Raw genomic sequence first — 26,403 nt, 5'->3', positions numbered from 1 at the left:
TGTGAAACTTTCTCTTATTTCCCCAAAAATGTATTCTTTTTAAAAAAAATTCATTAAGTACTGTCCTTTGTCCTAGTGTGTATATGTATGTATTTTATGTGTGTTATAATACACACATACACATATATATCTTACTTCCTTGTTTCTAACTGCTCTCCCCCAATTTTCACTATAGAACAGAAATTCCCTGAACCATGGACTAGTTTTGTTTTTCTATCTCTGAGGTCTCTGAATGCCATATACAAAACAGAAGTTTAATAAAACGTTTGAATTGAAATACCTTTTCACCTTGGACAATAATTTAACTTGAGCTTCAATTTCCTTATGTGTTCATTTAAAAGAGGGAACTGGACAAGATAAACTCTAAGTCATCTTCTGATTTTAAATTCTATGATTTTATGTTCAGTTTGCAAGTTCTAGAGAAGAAGAAATCCTAATATACTTAACTGCTGCTTTTACATTACTTTATAAAAGTACTGCTCTTCTAAAGGCACCTAAGTAAACTGGGTATAAAATGCATTTTAAAAGGATATATTTTGTAATTGCCTAAAATGATCAAGAAATTAAATTTTAGCAGAAATACTTCAGTGGGCAATAATAAAAAAGAAATTAGGAGCCCTTGAATATTTCATATCTTCTTGATGTGAAACTAAGGTGAAAATTTAATATAACTAGTTCTATGTCTAGGATATAAATGTGAGTAACACACTTAAACCTCCACATTTATTTTATTTTAAAGAAATGTGTTCTAACCAGAAACTTCATTATAAAAAGAAACTATCCTATTTGTTTGCCATAAGGTCATTGCTTTTGACTAATAAAACATATCTATTTGCCATCTCCAAGGGAATATCTTGACACTCGCTGCATTTAAGCATTAAAATGTATCTTCCCTAAATTATTGGTAGCATTCCTGAACTTGTCAACTTAAGAAAATAGAAAATATATTCTTGGTCTCCATGTGAAGTGTATATTATAAAGAAAATGAGTTCAAAATAGGCAAATATATTTCTTCACCTATGTGGCACTTCTAAAGAGTTCTTCAGTGCTTGACAACTAGGTATATTTTGTTGCTTCTTCTCTAAGGTAATGGGGGGAAAAGAGGAGTCTTGTAGCTATTTCTTAAAACTGCAATAGTAAAATTAATCATAAAAAGATTACTGTGCATTTCCCTTATGTATTTTATAAGCAAAAATCATTTTGTAAACAGTGAAGTCTCCGCATTGTATGACGTTTCTAGTATAAAGAATACCGTTTTAAAGGAACACTATCATTATAAAAAAGGTAACAATTTATATAGAGAAATTTAGAGTAAAAAATTAAGAGACAGAATTTTTCAGTTATACTTATATAAATAGACCTGAGAAAGAAAACAATGTAAATAAGAAAAAGCATATGTGTATATGTATATATCTTATGTCTTCACAAGAATGAGAATTTTAGAGATTCCAGAAAAAATAAACTTCTCAGGACTTTTTGCTACAAGGTCAGAAGTAATCCTGGGCCATTTTAGGAGGGCAGGAGAACAACTTAAAACATATTAAAGCAAAATGGAAGTTTCCAAATTTCCAGTTTCTGGACATCTAAACTTCTAATAAACATACATTAAAATGAAATAGAAAAGACAGGGAACTTAAAAACACAACAAAATATCTGTGTCAGTTTTTTTTAATGTCCTGTTGTGACATAGATTAATGATTTAGCATGTTAATTTCTTTTTTCTTTAATTTACAATTCACAGATTTAAACCTTTTAGATATATATCAATTACAGAAATGAAACCACAACATTAAATTTATAACAAAAAAATTGAATTGATGGTGCATAGCTATAGTCCCTTTTACTGGAAAGACTGGGGCTGGTGGCAAACTGAGCTTAGAGTTCTGATTTGAAGAGTGTATATATATGTGTATGTGTACTAAATCCCACTTCAATATGATGGTGGTGTGGTAGTGGAGAGGCACTAGATCACCCAAGGAGGGATATTCTTGCCTAGGTCAGAAATAAAGCAAGCCAAAGTTTCTATTTATGAAATAGGTCCCTTAAGTGGCCTATCTACTTTCAATCTGAATAAAATAGAATTTTTTTGAGGCAATTGGGGTTAAGTGACTTGCTCAGAGTCATATAGATAGAAGTATTAAATGTTTGAGGCCAGATTTAACTGAGGTCCTTCTGACTCCAGGGCCAGTATCCTATACACTAAGCCATCTAGCTGCTCTGAGAGTCAGTGTTAAACACAAATAATGAATTGCTTGATTAAATACTATAATGGTACATAAAGTATTCAGTTATATATGTAACAACTTATAAATGCCAAACTTAAAACAACCAACAATTTTAATAGCTTATTATTTTCTACAATCACTTTTGCAAAATCTTAGGTACTAAACTTTTCTTCCTCCCATCCCCTCCAGACAGCAAGTAATCCAATATATGTTAAACATGTGCAATTTTTCTATATATACATTTCTACATTTATCATAGTGCACAAGAAAAATCAGATCAAAAGGAAAAAATGAGAAAAGAAAAAAAAAAAAGCAAGCAAACAACAAAGGTACAAATACTGTTAAAATCCGCCTTCAGTTCCATAGTCCTTTCTCTGTATGCAGAAGGCTCTCTTCAACACAAATCTATTGGAATTGGTCTGAATCACCTTATAAACAACTAATAATTAATTCACTCATTACTTCTGTTTTTGGATACTTTCCTTCCAGATTCACAATTTAGCAATCCCCTTCCCAACATGCCATCAGTTTTTAAGTCTTATCCATTCTGCCTCAACGACAATCTCTCATATCCATCATCTTTTTCTTCATTCACAACCACCACTCTTACTTTGGGTTCTGATCACCTCTTACGCTGAATGATTGCAAGCATTTCCTAAGTGTTTTTGGAATTTTGCTTCCCTCTCTATTTCAGTCTCTACATACTTGTCAAAATAACTTGTACAGATCTGACCTTTCCTCCCCTTAAAAGTCTTTAGTGGCTTCATATTTACTGTGGTGTAAGTTAATATTAAAAGCCCCATGCAATCTAGTTTCAGCCTACTTTTATAGACATTTCATATCACCACTCCTCATACAGTCTGTATTTTAGCCATACTGATCAACTTGTTCTTTTCCTTCAAGTGTCTATCTTTCTGTGCCTTTACACAGGTTGTTTCCCAGGCCAGGAATATAGACCCCCTTCACCTCCTCTATTTAGTATCCCTGGATTTCATCAATGTTCAGCTCAAATGATCATTTTTATATGACATCTAGTTTAATCTCATTCAGCTGTCAGGGTTCTCTTCCTTTTGAAATTACTTTTTATCTGTATACATGTTACATATAAACACTATGGCATAGAATTAGCGGATTAGCAGGTTGGCTTCTAGGATTCCTGTCCTGCCTCTCACACAATATATACTAGCTAATTGATTTTGGGCAGCTCACAATCTTTTGGTGCTACAAATAAACCTCCATGAACACAAAATTCATATATATATTATATGTATATGTATATGTATATATGTTGCTCTTCTTCATTGGTGGAAGGACTTTGCAAACTGAAGGTTTCCTACATGGATGAAATCACAGATTAAAAAACAAATCATGTTGTTTCTCTGGTTAAATCCCTTATAATTTTCCTAGTAGAATATAAGCTTCTTGAGGGAAGGGATTATTTTGTCTTTTGTCTTTATATTCCCAGTGTCTCACAGAGTACCTGGCACACAATATTTATTGACTGATGCAAGAATTTAAATACTTGTTGAATGTTTTTTTCATTAACTTTAGCTCTTCAGTGGAAAACATATTGACTATTTTAATTGTATTAACTCTACAGCTTTCAGTTTTAACCTGCTAGTGACCTTGGTTGCAAAATAAGGGAGTGAACAAATAATAATCATTTTGATCAAGAGATATGTAATATTTCATGTTAGTAATAAAGATCCATAATATAATCATCATGTTTGGTAATAAATCAAGTTCCCTAGATACATTGTATCACCAACGTTATGCCAAAATTTTCATGTTTAAGTTGTCTTTAGAATTTATATATGAAAATTAGAAGTGCCTCCACTTAAATATATGTTATCTAAATACAAGAAATATTCAGAATCTTAAGACTGTTCATTTGGAAGGTTCAATATAAAATAGTTAAAATGCATATCTGAGCTTTACTACATTTAACTTCTAAATCAAATAAAACCAGTTTCAACTGAACTCATATGATTAAAAATAAGAAGCAGTGAGTTTTAAGTATATTGGTAAATAGTTTTAATATTTGCCAACTATTAAGAGGATGGCAGCACAGTCTAGAATAGAGGTAAAATGTACTGACTTCAAGTCAGAAACCCTGTGTTCTAGCTCTGGCTCCATTACTAACTAGATGGAAGTTACTTTCCCTTTTCATTACTGCAAACTGTGGATTTGAGACTAGATCTTGTCTAAGGTCTCTTCTTAATCTAAATCCCATGGACTCTATGATTCTACTTCTTATAGACCAAATATACATAGATTAGCTTCAGTACAGCACTCCCAACAAAGTATTAAGGTCTTAGAATCATCAACACCTACTGCTGGGATGAGATCCTATGAATGACATAGGATAAAAGAATGATCTGTGATGTAAAAATTCTTCAATCTCAAATTGTCCAAATAGTTTGCTAAAACTGTATTATGCTCTGTTATAAGTTTCATAACAATCAGTTAAAAAATAAAAAAAGTCAGCCAATCAGATATTTTAACTATAGGCCAATAAAAATGGCATTATTTTATCTGAATTTAGAGTAAAATGACTCATTCTGATGTCACTAAAAGCTTTATGTTCATAAATTTTATTTTCCTTCCCGTACATAAATATTCTCTTCCAATCTAGAATGTAAACTCCCTGAAGGAATGAACTAGGGGATGCACATTCTTCCTTTATTGTTTGCAACACAGGATTGAGCACATGGTGGTACACAGTTTGACTATATTTTAGACAATCAAAAAATCCACATAATTTTTGAACATGTGAAGATAAATCCTTGAAATTTAACCAGATCAGGAAGAAGCTCTGTTGCTGCTTCCCCCTTTCTTTCCCCAAAACCAAGAAGGAAAGTTACTTTGTTTTGCTTTTCAATACTGGTATGAAGGTAAAGGCTGCTTTCATTAGAGAAAGAAAAAGCACTGTGTGCTCCTGGGTTCAGAGGTCTTCAACACTTAACTATGGGCACAATTAACACTACAGAGATTCTACAGCTGGCTCTGCCCAATCTTGTCCATAAGAAGGAAGATCACCAAGCAGATACAGTATGTAATTTCAGTTTAGATTATAAAGAACCACCAATCTCCATATATTGGTGGACTTCACTTATTTTCTAACTCAGATACCCCAAACTTCTGGCAGCTCCACCCCAGATCCTCTTTGTCTCAGATGCTGTTCTTTCTCTCTCCATTAAGTAGCCTTTTTATCATAAAACCAAGGAGAATGTGGGCCCATCAACTTATACTTTCTCTCAGAGCATTAAGTAGATAACTAGATATTTGTGAGTTGGGGGAAGAGTTAGTGCAACAGTGATTGTAGTCTGGTGAATAGTTCTTAGTACATTTCCTTTTCTTCTTAGATGGTTTGTTACCACATATGCATCAGCAGTTTTCCTTTGCCTGGCTTACTGTTTGGATCCTGCCCCCAATCTAATCAGTTGTTTTTTTATACCTCTCTAACGTCTCTGGTATCTGTTCCTGTCTTTTCACCTCACTTGGCCGCATTCTATTTCAGAGCCTAATCATCATTCTTCTGGTTTAATGTAATAGCCTCCTATTTTATGTTTCATGTCTTTGTCTTTTTCTGTCCATTCCTCACAAAGTTGCCCCAAATCTAACCATGTTATTACTATCCTGACTGAAAATCTTTGGTGATTCTTTTGCCTCTAGGACAAAATACACATTTCTTGGCCTGGTTCATTATTATATGCATCCAAACTACTTTTCCAGACATCTTTCCCGAGCCAATAGCATTTTATTTTAAAAATCTTTTTTAATATTTTATTTTTCTAATTACATGAATAAACAATTTCAACATTTTTTTTTCAAATTTTCAGATTTTTCTCTCTCCCTGCTCACTTCACTCCTATTGGGAATGCAAGGAATTAGACATAGGTTATTATATACATGTAGTCATGCAAAACACATTTCCATCTAAGTTATTCTGTGGAAAAAAACACAAAAAACTCCAAGAAAAAGAAAAAAAAGTAGTTTTGGTTTGCATTCAGGCTCTACTAGTTCTCTCTCTGGAAACGGGTAGCACTTTTATCTTAAGTACTACAGAATTGTCTAGACATACTTCTTATGAATCCTCTTTTTCTATTCTATGTTTAAACCAAACTGGATTACCATTAGGAAGACCTTACATTGCCAGCTTCAACGAATTGCTGCTCATGAATGTAATGAGTTCCTTTTTTGATTATGAATTTTCTTCAAGGATCCACAAAGGTGCTGGTACTTGTGAGAAATCTCAACTAATTCTTTCAGTTTTTTGTGCCTTCTCCTTAACATCCTTTGCATTTATTTAGCTGTGTACATACAGCATTTCTGCACTAACTTCCTTGAGATTAATGATTTTTTTTTGTCTTTGTATCCCAATCACTTGACACGTAGTAGGTATTTTAATAATTGTCAAACAGAACACAAATTTAGCTTTGTGAAAATAAAATCTACAACAGTGGGACATTTACAGTGTCCCAAAATTCTTAGTGCAGTTGAAAGCTTTTATTTGGCTATATAATAATAACTGTTAATATTGTTATTGTCATTTTTACTTAAAACATTAAACACTAAAACTTTTGAGACATTTAGTGTTACGAAATTCTTACTTACTTAATAGTGTGATTTAGTGTGAAAATTACTCTCAATTGCCACAAACCAAAATCCTTCCATACCTTCTCATCCTTGCAATTCTTGTTAAACAGTGCAAAAATGATCTCAAAATGAACTTTCTTTTATTTTAATATTTAGTAGGCACTAGTGAAAGCTATTTTTATCACTTTTTCTTGATATGTAAATTGCCCACTTCCTTTTCTAGTTCTACAAGTTCTTAAAGATATCTTTCCATTACTATTCCTGAGCATATCATTGCTTAACAAAGTGATGAGTTTGAGTATGTAGCCTGGCCCCTTCCCATAAATGATGTATTCTATCCAATTCCTTACTAAAGGAAATGTATAGTAGAAAAGGTCTCTCATTTGGAACCCACGTCAGTTGTGTATTTCTAGCAAGAGAAGGAGGGGAAGAGAGCATTTTTTGTCCTCCTTCAGCTACAGCAGCCAAGGTTGCCCACAATGAGAATACTGCAATGATAATCAACATATGCTTGCCTATGTAAGCCTGAGATGGATTTCATTTTCCTTACTGCCTCTTCTACTTTGCCTTTCTTACCCTGCCTGACCTGACCCTGAGAGGTCACTGAGCAGTGATCTTGAGAGTTGGACACTTTTAACTTTGGTGATCTACCCTGAAAATGTGAGAGTTATGAATTTAGTATCCTCGAGCCTGAACCTGGCCTGCATGCAGAGTTAATACCATTAACTGAATGACTCCCTACTTGTGTCAAAGGTGATAATTCAAGGATCCTATCTGAGATTTAAGAGTTAAATTTCCATTAAAGCCATTACTGGGCAGGGACTTTGGACTTACATGAAGGCCACCTAAAATGAATGAACAAAAAAGCATTTAGTACTTTCTATGCACAAAGCACTGTGCTAAGGACAGGCAGAGAAAAGATAGTACTTGTTCCAAAAGAGCTGACAATCTTATAGAGAGGCGCAACACAAATAGGGGTAGGGGTGTTAGCTGCAAATCATATGGAAAAGCCCTGTGATCCTTAGGGTATGATGACAAAACACAAGATAATGCATCTTCTTTATGATCATTTTCATTGATGGCTATCGGGACTCTTACTACAAGAAAGACCTGTCATATGGAAGACACTGCAATTCCTATAATTCAGACTGTCCATTCTGAGCTGATTCCATTGTACTCTGAGAGGAGATGGTAGTCTAAGTGGTTTGATTAGCATGGCATGTATCACTCCCTCTCTTTCTCTTAGGACTTTTCTTGATGATTCAGTTAGTATGACTTGCTTGTTCTTATCAGTGTCAGTTCATCAGCAAGTGGTTGTGGTGACTATGGGAATGGTGAGCTCCCTTTGCAAAGGTTTTGCTACTTGGACAATAAAGCAATTAGGTTGGAATTAGGGCTGGTGGTTTTGGGGATGTGTTATTGCTAGGCTCCTGGCCTTAAATGCCCAATACTAGCTTTTAGTTGACAGTTGGAGTTGGTGATTAGGGATCAGGATTTCTTCTCACTCTTTCTTTAGCACATTTCTTTAGGCTGAATGTTAGTTTAGACTTATTTTACTATTCCTAAATAGTGTAATTATGCATAATTTTCTCAAGATATTAACATATCAGCAATATTATAAGTTAAAATTTAACTTCTACTAGGCTTTTCCCCCTATTGTTACCTACAAGATGAAAGTTTAGTAAGTACAATTACTTAAAAGTAGCTTTCAAATAATTTTTATATGTTGATCAAAATAAGGAACAACGGCTTTTGTCACAATTAATTAAAAGCTATGATTTTTTTCTCCACACTTATTACAGTCAATTTTGATTTTTGAGGACTTGGATCTTTACTATTAATTTTGTTGCATTCATAGAATTTCCTGTTAACTACTGCACTAATTAGAAAGCAAAAAATAACAATTCATTAAAAAAATCTCCATTTTTTTATTAATGAGAAAAATGACATTTTGTGGAGTCCTTTTCCCCCAAATGTTAGTCTCTCCATAGATTATAAGGACTGTCACCATTTATTTGGGAAGTGTCAAGTTTACTTGTAAGCTCAATCTTTTAGGTTGTACAACTAATACAAATAATTTTTCTTTTCTATTAAAAAAAAAAGCAAATGTTATTTAGAATATTCAAATAAAAGGCTAATAGAAGGTGTACTATGCAGCAAAGGGAACTCCAGTCCAATTTTAAAATAATCAATAAACTAACTTAAACTACATCAGGGAAGAAAGAAATCTTTTCTTTAAAGTTTTGATAATAAAAAATTTCTGCAAGTAGAGGAAAAACCATCCACAAGATATTTTCTCTTTTACTTGAATGTCATTTATTTGAGTAACAGCTTCTGATTAAAATCCCACTAACTCAGGAGATTCAAGATGATATATTCAAAATAGTACCACTCTTTTAATTTGGAAAATCTGTATTTTCTGAACCCAGCAAAGAAAAAGAATATCTAAATGAATATTAATGAAATAGGCCTTTTTTCTTTAACAAAAAATGATAGGAGTCATGAAAACATCTTTTTATAGAAAGAGAACTACAGATATGGAATACTAAATAATGTCAGATTTTTTTGATATGTTGTTAAGTTCTGATGAACTGTTTCTTTTTTCTCTCTTACTCTTTATTATAAAATAAATTTCTGGAAGGGTTCATGGGGATTCAATAAAAAAGTATAAAAAAGATAACAATAAAATTTATTTTAAGGAAAAAATGATTACTATAAGTCTTTAAACCTTTTTTCTTTAATGAGGAACCAGAATTTACCACAAATATGGACTATTTTAAAAGAAGATGAATTTTAAAATTGGTCTTTTTGTTTTACAAAATCATTTAAAATAGCAATTTTTACTTAAAATATAGTACAAAGATAGAATCTAAAGTGTAACCCACATTTATATAGAATTTCAATGTTTATAAAGTAGTATGTTAAAGCCAAAAATCCAGGAAAGTTAAATAACTTATCCAGACACACCTACGAAGTGACTGAGCCAGGATCAGCTCTGCCGATTCTAAATCCAGAACTCTACTTGGCTCTACATTATACTGGTTTTAAAGCAGGCGAACAATGGGTACTAAAAAGCCAGTAATAGAGACAAAGTTCCTCCCCACAAAAAGAAATGATAATACCAACCTATCTTTTGTGTGCTTTCTCTCCCATATGACTCTTATTCACAGAATGAATATAAATACTATGTTTTAAATGAGCTTAGCTCCCTGAAATCCTAAATTTATTATTAAAAGACAGAATTGTCTCCTTTCATTTTGGGGGGGAGAAGATGAATTGAATAGTAGGAAACTACTTGTGAGGGCTTTTGAACCAAGAGCAAAGGAAATAGAATCCTGTTTGGTCCATTGAGAATCTCAAAGATCCCACTGAAGTTTAATAAAAGGATGGATTTGTTTCATATTCTAAATCAAAATATCCTTTTTTCTGGATTCAATTTTATAACTCCCCAAAGTACCTGAATTTCAGTAGTATTGTCATATTATAAAAATAATATGCAATGAAGAGCATTTTAATAAAAAATCATCTTCTTTTCTATGTCAAAATAGCTAAAATTTTTAAAAAATCATGGTGGCGAATCACTGCCTATAATAATAACAAAAACAATTTCTTTATAGCTATTATTTTCCTGCTTAGTTTCTGTGAGCTTAAGTGTTCTGGTCTTTCGTTACATATAACATCCTTCACTGGGCCTATGCTCAAAGCTGTTTCACAGAAACCTGCCAAGGTTATACTATGATAATAGAGTCTTTGAGAAACTATGCTCACAACTACCATAGGATGAAGCATTGTAATAGTTTGTGAAGGACTTTATAAAGGATCAGGTTTAGAGAAATTATTGTTTTTGTACTCATGATTACAAATAAGTGTACGTGTGAAAGACAGATAGAGATACATACATACATATACACACACAGCAGGGAGCAGGGAGGGCGAGAGAATGGAATAGAAGGGAGATGGGGAGGGAAGGGGAGAAAGAGAGAGAGTGTGTGTGAGAGAGACAGAGACAGAGAAAGACAGAGAAGACACAGCCTCTAGTAATAAGAAATTTGCTTAAACATCCTTGCCTTTTTGCCTTAATAGTAGCCCAAGGCAGTTTTATGTACAATGGCAGACAATTGAGGAAGAACATGTTGTCCCAATCTTCTCTGTAGGGCTGTAGTTTACCAATAAAACTCCTAATCTTTAGTGAAGTTATAGCCACATTACTCTGAATATATCTGAAAGTTCAGGTTCCCCAAATTTGTGTGCTACATAATTAAATAAGGGTATATATTATAGTTGTTAAAAAATATTCTGTGACCAGCTTGAAGAAATTTTGGGTTCTATCAGGCATAGATGTTTAACCACATATGCATTTTCTACACGATCATCATGGATATCTAATTTTCCTTTCCTAATTACTTACATGTTTGCCATTAAGGCTAGATTGGAATTGGGAAGTAAGAAACAGGGAATTAAAAAAAAAAATCCACTGTGTCTAATTTCCAGGAGAACAAAGGATAAAGTTTGAAAAAGAAAGAGCATTACTGCTTAGGATGCTACAGAAACGAATTCCATTAGAGCTAGTGAGTTTTCCAGAGGATAGCATTCAAAAAACATCAAGAATGGATTAGGGACTAAGGGAGTAATGTCCCTCAGACTCCATGAACTAATGAACTAGAATTTATAGTGATCAAAAATATATCTAAGATATTGTGGACATTACATTGTTTTAAAATGTCATTTTAGAAACTATCCTTTCCCCTCAATCACTTCCACTAATGCGACCCCTGAGATTCACTAGAAGTGTAACCTAACAGGCTTTCTATAGGATATTGGCACTGCATTGGGTGCTGACGACAGAGTTAAGATTTACCTCCGTTCCTTTTTCCAGATGCTTTTCAGCAGCAAACTGAGCTAAAAATAAGTGTTATTTGGTAGGGGATAGAATCATTACGCCTGTGGCAGATAAGAGGGGCGTGTATGTGTGTTGGGGGACGGAGCAGCAAAAAGATCTATCTTGAGTTGCTCTAAGTGTGTGTGCAGGGTGCAGCCTTCAAGGAGACTGGCGTTGACTGTGGCTATAATATAGTTTTGGGCGCTAAATAGCGTTGACAGTGCACAAAGAAGTCTGGGAAAAGGTTGTTACTTTTTTCCCCCCCGTATCTATAACTAGGGGACTAATAGGCCGCCGGAGCTCAATAACCTTGACTGTCCTTTATGGCAAAAGCTGGACAACTCTTCTGAAGCACACGGCCAGATCGTCCAGAATAGGAGGAGCAGCCAACCAGACTCCACCCTCCACTCCCCAGCCCCGGGAACTTGTGCCCTCCCCTGGGGGAAGGCCAAGAGAAGGACTCCGCCCCCTAGAAGCCTTCTACGCAGGCGCCAGCACGCCCCGTCCCCATACGCCGCGGCGTACACTGTCCACCACGGTCCCTCCCACTTGTATTCTACACTAACCTCGCAGCTCCGGACCAAATCCCTTGTACGTTCCGGCGTGCTCCCAGAGGCTTATTTTGCTAAACCAATTTAAGTGGAGTCCGTCCCTCTCCCACCTCCCAGCTAAAATGAAGCCTGCGCCGCCCCCCTACCTGTAAGCCGGGCGAGAGCTGTGGGCGGGGGCTGAGCGGGGAGAGGAAGGGAGGGATGGGGCGGCGGAGGAGGGCAGCGGTGGTGATCCGTTCAGCCCACAACCCGAACTGAAAAGGACCGACAATTGGCGACGGTTGATAACAGTTAGGGTTGGCTGGCGGGTAGTCGCGTGCTCCCTCATCCCGGCTTCCCCCCAAGCCCTCCCTTTCTCTTTTCCTTCATTCCCGTGGTCGGTTCCGGGGCCCGAGCTCTAGCAAGGATGCCGCGCGCCACCTGCCTCGGCACCCCTAATAACCACAGCTCTGGAGGTCAGGTGGCTGTGCGCGGACCGCTCAGTCATTGGTTGGGACGGAAGCGAGGCGCTGCAAGATTGGCTGAGAGGTGGGGCCTCCGTCTGGGCCTGGGCGGAGCAAAACGAGGAGGGCTGAGGTTCCGGAGGGAGGGGACGAGGGAGAGGAGGGGCCAAGGGGGCGGGGCTTGAGACCAGCGGTCCGCGCCTTTGTGCTCAGCGCGCGCTCAGCTCCGCCCGGGCTCCGGCTGCAGCACCGGCTGCATCAATAATTCAGATCGGCGGCAGCGGCGAGAGCGGGAGCTGGAGCCGGGCGAGAGCTACCCAGGCGGCGGCGACGGCTATGCATCCAAGGACTGCCGCGCAGCCCCGACCGCTAGCAGGGTGCTCCTGAGGGCCCCCAGGGGCGGGGGTCGAGTTTGGGCAGGTTGCAAAAGGAGTGAGCGGCAGTTTGGAAAGCAGAGCCCGGGGAGGAGAGCTGCGAGCGCAAAGCTACAAGCGAAGCAGAGTGAAGGGGAGGAGAACAAGCAGCCCCAGCGTGGGAGGGGGGGCGGGGGGGCGCGGACAGACAGCCCCGGGGTGGGGGGGGTGGGGAGGGCTCTGGAGAGATGATGGGCGCCCTGGAGCTGCTGCTGCTCGGTGCAGCTTGGTTGGCTGGGCCGGCTCGTGGGCAGAATGAGACGGAGCCCATCGTGCTGGAGGGCAAGTGCCTGGTGGTTTGCGATTCCAACCCCACGTCCGATCCCACTGGCACGGCGCTGGGAATTTCCGTGCGCTCTGGCAGCGCCAAGGTGGCTTTCTCCGCCATTCGAAGCACTAATCACGAGCCGTCAGAAATGAGCAACCGTACGATGATCATATACTTTGACCAGGTGAGTGGCTCCTGCCCTCTGGTAGCTCTTAGCCTCCGGTCTAGGGAACGCGGGTAGGAGGGAATCCTGCTGTGGGAGCTTTCTAGAGCCTGATGTCTCTCTCTTCCCACTCCCACTTCCCATCCCTGTCCTTATGTAGGTACTAGTGAACATCGGGAATAACTTCGACCCGGAGCGAAGCACTTTCATCTCCCCACGGAAAGGGATTTACAGTTTTAACTTCCACGTGGTGAAAGTCTACAACAGACAGACCATCCAGGTCAGCTCCCGGCAACCCTGACCCTAGACGACCCTTGGGAATAAGTTCCCTAGAGCTGGGAGGGAGTGAGGAAGCCTGTATGGTGGGGCTGGATGCTTTTCCATCTTGGAGAGATGCGTAGAAAGCTAGGAGTGCTCGGAGGTTTTTCAGTTTCAAGGTTAAGATAGCTTCCAGCTTCCCTGCCCCTGCCTGCCTCCTGTACCCTCTTTCAGAGACAGTTTCCTCATCTAGCCTGCATCCTCAGGCTCAACAGTTATCTCCTAGCCAGGTGCTTTTCGCTTTGACTATTAGGGACTAACGGAGATTGATGGTTGAACTCGAGTTCAGCACCACGGACAGGATCCGGACTAGCCGCCTCAGACTCGAGTTCCTTTAAGCTAGCTCTTTGACTCAGGAATCTTAAACTGGGATGCTGTGGGGCTGGGTGGCTCCCAGCGTCGCCGGATTCTCTCTAGTTCTTCCAAGCTAATGAGGATCTTTGATCCTCACGGGGAAATGAATGAGGTAGAAACGCCAGTCCTGGGGAAAAGGGATATCTACCTGCCTATGGAAGACCAGAACCTAGTATATGATTAGCACCTGTGTGCCTAATTGCGAGGATTAAATTCTTGGATTTGGAGTCAATTAGAGGAGCATAGTCCAAAAGAGATATTTTTAAGCAGCCTGGAGCTGTTTTCTAGCTCAAGGATACCAGGAGTCCAAGGTTCTCATGACACAGGTTTGCTATATTGGAGATTGTAGTGTTAGGAAGATACAGTATGACCCGCCCTTTTGAAAGAAGTAGCCAGCATTAGGGACGGCTGAACAGAGGGCTTTTTCAGAGATGCTGATACTAGGGACATTTAGTCTGGACTGCCTTATTCCTGGGCCTTTTACCCTGGGATTCCTGAACCATCTACTGTAACTGCCTTTTCAGATCTGTCTGGTGACTGATAGAATCTTTTCTGTTCTAAGCACCACTTATTAAAAGATTCGGTAAATGTCCATATTTACTCTCCTTTGGCACACTTGGCTTCAGACACCCAGCAGACGCTCTTTATTCAGAGTTTCTAGCCGCAATCAAATTTCTGGATGTCTTCCCACATCTGCCCGCATCCTTCTATCCCCTTTGCCTTCTCTTCTTCCTCCCCTACGAGTTAAATTGTATTAAATTTCAGTACGGCCAACCCTCTTTTCCTCTCTCCTCACCTTAGTGGATATTTCTCCTTGTTCCGTCTGATAGCTTGGGTTATGTGCTCTATCTGCTCAACTGACTCGAACATCTCTTTTTTTCTTGCCTCCAGGTAAGCCTGATGTTAAACGGGTGGCCAGTGATCTCAGCTTTTGCAGGCGACCAGGATGTGACCCGAGAGGCAGCCAGCAACGGTGTCCTAATACAAATGGAGAAAGGGGACCGAGCGTACCTCAAATTGGAGCGAGGGAACTTGATGGGGGGCTGGAAATACTCTACATTCTCCGGATTTCTCGTATTCCCTCTCTAAAGAACTAACTCAACGCTGGAGCTAAGCAGTGGGAGTGAGAGAGGGATAACAGAGAGAAAGGGGAGGGGAAAAGAAAGAGGGAGAAGGAGATGTAGAGAAAAAGAAACCGACAAGTGAGGAGAATTTCCTTCGAAGTCTCAAGTTGTAGCCAGGTGTAAAGAGCTCTGGATAGCAAACTTTTAAAGTTCACTTATAAAAGAGAAACTAAGCCCCACTTAGATCTGTGTACATCTATTTTGAAGAGTACCATCCCTCTCCCCATTTTAGTAGTCGTAGTCAAGAAAGAAGCTGCCTTGTAATTGATTTTTTTTCAATCTCCAATTGCAACATGCTCTTACCTACTTCATTAACCTAATCCCAGATTTAGCTAAAAGAAAGGTTGTATTTCAACAGTGTAAGCTACAATATCCTTTTCTACTTCTCAACCCCACTCAGTGTCCCTCTAATGTTGTTCTTGGCAACTTTTTTTCTTTTTGATTGTTGATGGTGGTGGAGTTTTCGTTTTGAAATGCACTGATCATCTTAAACTCCACAGAAGAATGCTGGATGGTTGTTTTTGTTTTTGTTTTTAAATACACAGATGCCATCGTGAAGGAGCCTTTCTGTTGAATGACAGTTAAAAAAAAAAAAAACAAAAAACAAACAAAAAACAAAGGGGAGGGGGGAGAATAATTTCTACGTGAAGAACTATTCCCAGTAAAAACTGGCAGAATAGAGCATCTTTGTATTTCTATGTAATATTCTAAGTGATTGTGAACTATTAAGGCTGCTCAATGTTTTGGTCCTTGGTTTGCTCTTGTCGAATGTGTCCCAACTAAATGCCAGGAAGTATTATTGACCTTTTACTCTCTTACTCTGTAATATATGTGTGAATATCGAGAATTTAATTTGGCTCTAATACAATAAAGTTTAAGTGGGACTTTTATTTTTCTGAAACAGAAAGAAACAGGGTTTTCAGAGCAACTCTCGAACCCTCCTAAGCTGGAGGCGGGGTCAGGAGGAGTAAGAAAGTGGTTCAGACGCTTAGCTATCTTTAGCGCGCTTAAGAGAAGACTGGGGCAGGAAGTGCTAGCTCGACCGAGCTGGCCTATTCAAACCGCCTAACATTTAAGACGCCCTGCGTCTCTGCGCCTGCCTCGCTTTCTGCTTCCTCGCTGCTTTTACTCAAGACTTAAAAATTGGCCGACCCTTCTAGTGACAGAGAACGCCTAGACCAGTGGCTGAAGTGCAGTTTGAGAAGGGAGGCGCAGAACCAAAAAGGGAAGAGTAGTCCAAATATGAAACCACCCCGGGGCCTATGTGGTCGCTGTCCACCATCTTCTGGATTTTCCGGACTGGCTCCGTTGACATTTTATAGCACCTTCTCTGGAATGACCAACTTGTCCACTCCTCTCCCAGTCAGCTGTTTTGATTTGGTTTCCGGTCTTTAAGAGATGTAAAAATGCTTTAATTTTGCAGTACTCAGAGATGACTACTTTTATTAAAAAGGCCCATCCGCGATTCTGACTGTAACTGAATATAATGTCAAAGCAAAAGTCTAATAAACAACTTCATTTGAAGATTAAATGGAAGGCTGGCCGAGTCGGAGGCCTGTGTATGCGGGAGGCTCGGGAGGCTCGGGAGGCTCTGAGAACAGGCTTTGGGTGAAACTGGGAAGAGGGTATGGTATGGGGCTCCATGTAAATTTCAGGATTTCCGGAGATGTACAGTAAAATCATTCTGGGTTTGCGCATGATTTCCAGCTCCTCCAGGGTTAAGCGTCTTCTGGTTCTCTTCAGACCCGGGTTTCAGGAAACAATTTAATTAGCTCCTAGGGGGGGAATTAATAATAGCATAATAAGCAACTCTTCCTTATTTATTCACGGGGCTTGTCTGTATAATAGTTTCACAAGGCAAGTGAGGACTAGGTTGAAGCCCAAACCCTATCCCAAGTATCCCCCGCACCTAACTTCTTTTCTTTTCTTTTTTTTTTTTGTTGCTTGCCTTCTGAAAAACTTGATGTTCCTGAAAAGTCAGTCTCTTCACTACTACTCCTTATCTAGTCCCAAACTGCTTATAGTGACTGGATTAGTGACCACCTTCTAAGGCTTGGATATCTGACCAAGTTTCTTTTTGCTCATAAATAGCATCACTTTCAATTAAAGATTATGGAAGACTGGTATCAGAGTTAAAGTAGTTCAAGAGGAAAATAAAAAAAGAAAACTCTTCTGTCTCCCCTTCTCCAACATTTCCTCCTCTCCCCGTCCTTCGGTTATATTTCTGCCTGTCTGTTAGCGGAGGGAGCAAGACTTAGAAATCAACAGTGGCAACAAATTTCTGGAGGGTAATGAGCTGCGCATCAAAGAAGCCTTTTCTTTCTGGTGGCAGAAGGTGGTATAGAGGTCGATTTCCCTCTTTGGTTTACTCAGGTGACAGGTTTCCTGGCAGAGGCAACCCCAAGCTGAATGTAGGATCTCATTTTGGAATTTGATCGGGTGGGGAGTCTGGGCCCAGGGGCAACAGGCATGGGATCCCGTGAGTTCAAAATTCTTGGCCTTTCAAAAAAATTTGAGGGTACTCTGTTCATTATGTCGCATTGTTTGTCTATTTGTTTATTTATTTTTGGCGTTTATTATCGCTTTATTTGCAGTTTCTCCGGCTACTCCCTGGGAGAAACCGCATACCTTGCGGTCTGCCCCTTGAGGTTTTGGACCCCATAGGCCTGTCTGTACTCATTTCTTTAAAGATTCCATTCCCGCGGGCGGCCTAATCCCTCTGCTTCTCTCAGTCCTTGGCCCTGCCGAAGGCTCTCCTTTGCCTGGCTGGCCCGGAGTCTTGGGGCCTGCAAGAGGGCAGACTAGTGCGAGCGCCACTCCTGCTCAAACAGTAGAGGACTGAACGTTTTGGGTCTGGAATGCTTGTGGGACCTCCACTATGAGTCCAGGAAATTTGGCGCTGAGGCTTGGAATCGCTTCGATTCAGCACTATTAGCTTTTTCTTAATACGCAGGCTTCGGACTTGTTTCCTAGGATCCGCCTAGCATCCTAGGACCGGCATTGTGATCACAGTACGCTTCTCTCAGCGTTCCTCACGGGTACATTTTCCGGTCCTGACCAGGCGGTGCAAGCAAGATATCATTTGTACTCTCTTTCTCTGATTTTCCTGGCAAGTCTAGAATCCTTGGAACATGTTCGAACTGTTCACCCTCCGTGTTGCTCGTCCCTTGCAACTTGGCTCCTTTCCTCTCCCTGATGTACTTAGAAAGAACAAGAAATGAGAACAGAATTGTGGAGTAAGGCAGGTATGGAGAACCGCCTTCTGCTCATAAATCCATCTACCTGTTCAGGTAGATGGTTTGGTGGAAAGGAGAGGATTATCCCGGGAAGTTTGGATACTAGGAAGGAAAGAAAGAAAGAAGTATTTATTAAGCCCTTACTATTGTCAGATAATGTGCTCAATACTTTATAAATATTATTTCATTTGGTCCGGGCAGAAGCTGTTGTTTAAATTCACTTGCTGATCTGGAGGTCCATGGTTTCCAGGGAACCTGACCCTAGTGAGTCTTGCTCATTCAGATGCAGAGGCAGAGGAAACCCTTGCTTTTGAGGAAGAGGAGAAAGTTAGTTATCCTTTTCTGTGTAGGCCCTTAAAGTCAGGTTGAGGTTGTTTTGTTGACCTGAGCTATTAGGAAAACCTTTAGAGTTTCCCAGAGTGTAGCCCACATCCCTCAACCCCAGCCTCCACTCATTCTGGGGAATTGAATTGGAGTGCTGTCCCATAATCTGTGAATTGAAATCTAATGCAGATTACTAGGGCAACTGATTATTAATGCAAATAAGTTAAATAGAGAATTCAAACATCTCTATTTCCCTTAATATTAATTTTTATTTTGGGAGTGGGAGTGGTATGGGAAGAAGAAAGAAGAGAGGCTGCATCATGAAATATAAATCCCTGAATGTTCTACTGTTACTCAGTCTTCAGTCTGCTACAGAGGTCTTGGTGGAAAAAACACAAGGTTGGAAGTCAGGCTGCGCAGATTCTAGTTCTTACTCTGCTATGAATTAGCTGAATGACCTTGGGCAAGGCACTCATCTCCCCCAGTCCTTATTTATAAAAGGAAAGAGTTGTACTAGTTGATCTCTAAAATCCCTTTCTGCTCTGACATTCTATGTTTTAAAACATAGAGTTCTAATCACACAATTTTATGCTTTAAAGTAGTAGTGTCAAACTCAAATACAAACTGGACTCTACTAATATGAATACAAGGATCCCGTGGACAATGTTATCTAGGCATTATTGGATTTTTATTTATTTTGTTAAATATTTTCCAATTACATTTTAATTCAGGGTAGCAGGAGTGTTATTGTTGTGATTGACATCTTGAATTTTAAGGATCCTTCTAGCTTCTTAATTCTGTTTTTTAAGGGCACTTCCAGCTTTGCTATTCTATGATCTAACAGTCTATATTCTAAAGTCTCATATCTTAGATAGTATATGGTTCTATGAATCCAACCATGGACCTCCAACATTAATAGGTCCTTCTGGGAATTTCAGATACTGGTATAATAATAGGCTTATTATTATTATATTAGGCTAATAATGTTGGTTTCAGATAAGAACAAGTGCCCATGTGGATATTTTGTTGGCTGGATGTAATTATGAATTGTGTATAATAAACAAGGTTTTTTCTCTTTCCACATATATGCCTTTGTACAAACAACATCTCAGCATTCATCCATTCAGTTAACATTTATTAAGCTTATCTTGTGTTTAGACTTTAAATACTTACATCAGTTCTTGTGTTACCCCAACTTAAGAAAGAAAGCTTAGGCTTAGGCCTAAGCTACAATTATTTATGTATATAAATGTGTCTATGCATCTATGCACACACATACCTACCTATACATGCGTGTAAATAAACTGTGTTAAACACATGTATATGTGTGTAAATAAACTATATTCTATTTCCATAGAGAATTGAATACAAATGTCCCAAAAAATGCTTTTCAATAGCTTGAGCTTATGAGGGGGTAGAGAACAATGTGTCTTCTCAGAACAAATGACTCACCAATTCAGAAGTACCTAATACTGATCAATTCCCTCTTAACTGATCAAAAACAATACTTTGATAGAATGATCTGGTTTACTTACCACCATCACTTTCCTCATCATCAAACGAGCATGGCAACCCTCCATTACCTACTGAATTTTCTTACTTGGAATTTAGTTATAGTGCGGGTCAATTGTATATATACTCTTATTCATGTATACCTAGAATTACAGGATTTAGATTATTAAGGTACCTTAGAGACCCCTTCTTTTTACAGATGAAGATGCCCACGAAAATTAAATATTTTGTCCAAGACCTCAAAATAAAGAGCAAATAATGAGATCTGAAATTAGGCCTCTGACTTTAAATCCAGTGCTCTTTAATGCATATAATATATTTTGTGAACCTTAAAATACAAAATAAATGTCTACTATTAATTTGGTATTGTTGCAGCTGAATCATATTTTCAGAAAAGATTAATCAAGGAGTGATTGTTCACTTTTTGAAAGAATCACTTAAATAGTTCCCTTATTGCATACACAATGGCACTTAATTTTTTTTACATGCAATTCTTTAGGAAAGCTTCATCTAGGTAGTGTATCTCCCTCATTGTAACATCATCTCTCTCTCTCTGTCTCTGTCATTCTGTCTCTTTCTTTCTTTCTCTTTCTCTCTGCTTCTCACACCCACATAAAAGTATTATAGTGTGTTTATGTTATAAAATACATATATATCATGCATTTTATATACACATATAATAATACATATACATACTTGTTTATATGTGTAATACTCTGGTTCCCTAACATCTACAAAATGATTAGTACTTACTATAGTCATCACATTCTTGAGTGTAAATGGAGCTAAACAGGGTAAATGAAACAGATGCTTTTCCTGTCACCTAGGAATTTATAATCCAAATAGATTACACTGACATGGTCACTTAAACAAATTCTTTTCAGGCATAAAGAACTATATAGGACTGAATATGGAGGATGCCTTTTCCTTTTCCTAAATTTGAATTCTAAAGAAAAGAGACCCCCCCCCCCCCAAGGAAAACACTACCAAGCAAAAACCAACTGGAAAAAGTGTGATTCAATAATTTACATTCCCGGGGTGGCAGATTATCTAAGGAGTAGTTCAGGATCTGAGTTAACTGAATTATATGTATGGGTCACATTTAGAATCCTTGAAGATTTATTTGATTTTGTAATACTTTTCTGTTTATTTAGACTATAATCTTTTTAGGTAGCATAGTTACAGTACATTGCTGCTGGCAACTAGAAGAATTACCTTGTTTACCAAACAAACAAATAAATACCTCTTATGATAACAAAAATTGTTACCATAACACAGAGTCAAAGCAGGCTGCTATAGACCTATTAAATTTCTAAGAACAGAGGATAGGGCAGAATGACCTGGAGTCCTTTTCCACTTCTTTCCAGTTATTTTCACTTGTAAAATCTTCCTTGCATTAAACTTCATAGGATAGTTGTAAGGAAAGCATTTTGAAACCTTGCAATGCAATAAAAATGCAAAATATTATCTGATAATTCTACCTGGTAATCAAAGGTCAAATATCAGTTCCTTTGTTAAGCTTTTCCTAATTTTTATAGCTCAGTGATAATAAGAATTCTAATAATAATTACAGCCATTTACATTGTGCCTCCAAGTTTTACAAATCATTTCATATCAGGAGCACAGCTAGAAGAGACTCTAGAGAGCATCTAGTTTGCACTCATTTTACAGCTAAGGAAACTGAGATTTAAGATAGTTAAAGTGACTCAAAGAAGAGATAAAAAGCAATTCTCTTTACTAAACATTTATGAAGGATCAACTATGGATAAGATCCTGGAGATACAAAGGTACCATCCCTATTTTTGAAGGAGCTTACATTCTTCCGGATATAATAAATATTTGGTGAGTTGACTTAGCAGAGCCAGAATTCCATCTTAGCATTTTCACACTCCCAAACACTACATCACAGCTGCTTCCCATTTGAGTGCTTCCTCGGTCTGAATTCCTAGAATACTGACTACTCCTCAATTGGCTCTGACATAGAATACCAGGCATTGTTATTTTTGCATATGTGTATATTCTGATCCCCAACTAGGAGTCTTAGAATGCATAGGCCTTTTCTTCATCTTTGTATTCAACTTCATTCAACAATGATTTATTTTAATAGATTTTTATTGGTAACTTTTGTTTTTTTATATTACCTACATTTCATCCTGTGCCTTTCCTCTTCTCTTCAAGAGAGCCATATATCTATAATAAAGACTTTTTAAAAAAGAGGAAAAAATTCAGCAAAAAACAACCAATATATTGAAGAAATCTGACATTATATATAATGTTTCATAGCAGTGGGCTTCCAGTTCTGCAAAGGAACAAGGAGAAATCTTCTCATGTCTCTTTTTAAAGCACTACCTATAAGGCACTATGTTAGGGATAAAAACATGAATGGAAAACAGTTCTAACCCTCAAGGATCTTACATAGCCTCTGGTAGATTGTCTTTTACATATAGTAAGTTAATTCCTATTTGTTGCTCAATGTAGGAACAGAGTAAAAGTCCCATCTCTTTGATCAAGAGCAGTAAATCACTGATAAACTAATGTCTGCCTGTATCTAAACAAGTAAGGACAGCTAATTGAAGGGAGCAAGGGAAGGTGGAAGATGAAGTAGGGTAAGGATTATAAACCAAGAAGGGGGAAAGCACTGGCCGGTAACAAGATGTAGTGAAATATTAGAGTGGTGATTTAATGAATTTATTGTGGGTTTTGTTGTTTGGTTAGCCTGATATTGGATTGTGAGCTAGGGTGTGGTTGGTAGCTATCTAGAGTTGTGATCCATGAGAATATTCAATGAGCAATAGGGATTACTTGCAGCTGACTGGTGTCTCTAGATTTCAATTACAGCAAAAGATAAAAACATTTGTGAAACCCTTCCTGATTCTGACTTCTGCTATAGATAAGGGTCTGCTATAGAATTTGCTTATCTTTCTCCAAGAAGAGTTGTTTGTAACCTCTTTCAACTAGCCCCCTCCCTTACGCAGAAAATGTGGCATTCGGCTAAGAGTTGGGGTAGTTTTGCTAAAGAGCACTCCAGGATGCTCCCACCCATATCCATCTCAGGAAGCAAACTTACTCAAATGATACTATGCTAATGCTTGCTTTCTATCATCAGCAATTATTGCAGACTTAAACAGGGAAACTTTAAAAAGGGAAAGAATTACTAACAAAGAAATGGCAACTGAACATATACTTCCTCTCTCACCCCATTTTGAGAGGAAATTTGGAGAGTTGTTCCTAACTCAGGAAAAAAAAGTCTCCACCTCTTTTTGTATTCAGAAGGCCTAAAAAGTAAATTCCCTAATGTGCCCTTTTGCTGAGAAATTCAGATGATTTTATAATGACTGAGTGGCTCCAAATATAATATTAAAATGCAGCTGGCAAGGAGCTTGCTAGGCTGTTAACTCATCTTTATAAAAATTCAGTCAATGTAGGTCTCAGTAATATTCACCATCTCTCTCTCTCTTTTTTAAAGGGTACATTTCAAGTGAGTGGATTATTTACTTATTCCAAATATTAATGAAGAGTAACACCAGTACATATTATCAATACCAATGATGCCACGACTCTGAGCTGTTCTGGTTCTACTTGGTTCCTGTGAGTCCACATTTCTGGTGTTTTTTGACTTTCTTCCTATGTATCATAGGCTCTTAAGATCTTAGATATAGAGCTTGAAGGAAAGTTGGAAGGGATCTAGTTCAGTCTTTTCATTCTAGAAATGAAGAAATTAAGTTGAAAATATAATTGCCCAATGTCACACAAATAGTGAGCAGCAAATGTGGGATTCAAAGCAGGATGTGGAACAAAATAAACTCCTCCAGCGGTAGACATTGTTGTATATAAAAGTGTTGAACATAAGAGTAAAGCAATTTCTTACCACCTGGAAATACCATCATCTTGGTGGTGGGTTCTAAAATAAATGGGAAAGGCAGATGAATGAAAGATGAATGGATGAATGAATGAAAAAGTATTTAGTAAGCTTCTACTATATGCTAGTAGTATCTAGCATATTGGGGATAGATGCAAAAGTGAAAAGTTTCCTGGCTTTAAGAGTTTATATTCAAGTTGGGGAGACTGATAGCCAGGGAAAAGAGTTTTAATGTGATAGACTACTGGGATGATGAGTGGAATCATTGTGTAGCTGACTATTACCCTTGTTCAGAAGCAATAGGAGTATTGATTTGATATGTTTCCAGATATCAGAAAGCAAACTTACTCAAATGATACTATGCTAATGCTTGCTTTCTATCATCAGCAATATTTGCAGGGTAGTACACATATGCTATCATGGTAGCATGGATGCCAAGATGCTCAGCATGGAATGCTTAGTGGATTGGGAAGAATAGACTGGGATCAGTTAGATAAGGTGCTTAAGTTTGTCAGGACAACTTAGATTTCTAAAGCTGAGTGGCTGAATGGTTTAAGGAGACTAATAGTGTTCTTTAATTTCCCTATACTGTTATTTTCTGCTCAAACATGTCAGTAGCAACAGTACTATCCTGCACCTCCACTCTGTGAATTAACTGTTGGAGCTTTAGCAATTACATGTCCAAACTTACCAACCAATCAGTTTTACTTGCAAGACTTTCCTGGCATTGTACAGAGGAATTAGAAGACAAAAGTGACTCTGGTCAGAATTTCTTGTGATCATTTAAAAAATGAAATATTGAGAAAAACATCCCAGAAAGAAATCACTGAACACAGATATGTTTAGGATGTACTTGCCATTCCATTGCTACCAATATAAAGTCTTTTTTTTTTTTTTTTAATAACAAGAACAAATACCAGGTAAAGGGAAAGTAGGGTGGGCCAATATAGGCAGTCCCTGTGTTACAATATAAGGGTGAGAAGGAAGTGGTACAAAGGGGAACCTTTTAAAATAAGACCTTTAATAAATTCACATATTTTAATGCCTGTAAGTTCTGATTTCCATGACACAGAGGGAATTAATTTTATGATAAGAAAAGTCACGTATTACAATAAAGATTCAAAGTCTCTGGTGGAACCAACGTTGTTATAAGTATTGTGAAGAATTTTCACAAATTCTTCGATGCATAAATGCTTTGTCCTTACTCTGATATTAGATAAGGTATATGGAGAAATGAATCTATCAATAAGAACCAGAGCAGAAAAAGAAGTTAGCTTGCTACTACTTTATAATTACAGTATTCTTGGAAAAAGTCATTTCTACTCTTTCTGGAAGGATTTGGCCTAGATGATCTTCAAAGTTTCCCTTAGTTCTAAATCCTCTTGAAACTGGAGGTTAAGAGAAGAAAGTTAAGAAACGAGAGACTAAACAGCAGTTACGAAGGAAAGCTGCTTCTGGACAGTGATAGAAGTGGGAGGTAGGAAGGAAAATGAGAAATTGGGTTGGAAGTTTTCTGTTCCTTATGGTTTTAACAGTTCCTACTATCAAAAATAAACTCATCATTGCTCAGTTCAAATCCCACCTTTCTCTTCAGTGCCTTCTCTTACTACTTCATTCCATCCATCCATCCATTCACTTCAAGCAATTTATTATCTGACCCCCTGCTCTCTCTTCATTCTACCTCTCTTCTCTCAGCATATTTTTAATAGAACTTCCAGAAACCAGGCCTTCCTTACCCTCTCTGTGGAACTTAGTTCAATTTTGGAACTCCTATCTGGAGGTTGAACAGCCTTAATTGGTATATGAGTGAATGTGAATGTAAACTCATATAATCCATTATAACTAGCTGGTCCCAAACCATACATCAAATCCCATTTATTCCCCTGCACCCTCTGCCATTTCTACTTTCCACCTTTGGCTTTTGCCAAATACAACCATTGCTTCTGGAAAAGGGTATGTTAAACACTGTCATTTTACTCATTATCCCTCTGACAATGACCTTCCCCTCTTCAGACCAAATATGTGTTGTCTACCCCTTTACAATGTAAGTTTCTTGAAGCCATACTTTTGCATTTATTATTATATCATATGTGATTATTATTATATGTATTTATAGATTTTTATTTTTGTGTTTA

General features: G+C 38.1%; 1 protein-coding gene and 1 long non-coding RNA gene across 2 annotated transcripts in view; one reads left to right on the top strand and one right to left on the bottom strand.

Annotated features, from left to right (window-relative positions):
* The window catches only part of LOC127550688 (uncharacterized), a 39,797-nt gene extending 27,018 nt beyond the window's left edge, over positions 1 to 12,779 (bottom strand). Inside the window, exon 1 of the long non-coding RNA XR_007950921.1 lies at positions 12,401 to 12,779. This is a non-coding gene — a long non-coding RNA (uncharacterized LOC127550688). The remainder of the gene's footprint in view (positions 1 to 12,400) is intronic.
* A 497-nt stretch (positions 12,780 to 13,276) lies between these two features.
* Positions 13,277 to 16,873, top strand: CBLN1 (cerebellin 1 precursor). Its single transcript, XM_051979807.1, has 3 exons — positions 13,277 to 13,562; positions 13,702 to 13,821; positions 15,105 to 16,873. The coding sequence occupies exons 1-3, from the start codon at positions 13,299 to 13,301 to the stop codon at positions 15,300 to 15,302; spliced, it is 582 nt and encodes a 193-aa protein (XP_051835767.1). The 5' UTR covers positions 13,277 to 13,298; the 3' UTR covers positions 15,303 to 16,873.
* Positions 16,874 to 26,403: the final 9,530 nt, after the last annotated feature.

This window comes from Antechinus flavipes, chromosome 2 (genome assembly GCF_016432865.1).
Source record: "Antechinus flavipes isolate AdamAnt ecotype Samford, QLD, Australia chromosome 2, AdamAnt_v2, whole genome shotgun sequence".
Lineage (NCBI taxonomy): Eukaryota > Metazoa > Chordata > Mammalia > Dasyuromorphia > Dasyuridae > Antechinus > Antechinus flavipes.
The sequence above is the reverse complement of the archived record's forward strand: the minus strand, read 5'-3'. Positions and strand labels throughout refer to the sequence as shown.

Excerpts from the sequence above, each read along its gene's own strand:
- CBLN1 (XM_051979807.1), top strand. The coding sequence starts at position 13,299 with ATGATGGGCGCCCTGGAGCTGCTGCTGCTCGGTGCAGCTTGGTTGGCT. Across the intron at positions 13,563-13,701 it reads TGATCATATACTTTGACCAG|GTACTAGTGAACATCGGGAA; the intron begins GTGAGTGGCTCC and ends GTCCTTATGTAG. Across the intron at positions 13,822-15,104 it reads ACAACAGACAGACCATCCAG|GTAAGCCTGATGTTAAACGG; the intron begins GTCAGCTCCCGG and ends TCTTGCCTCCAG.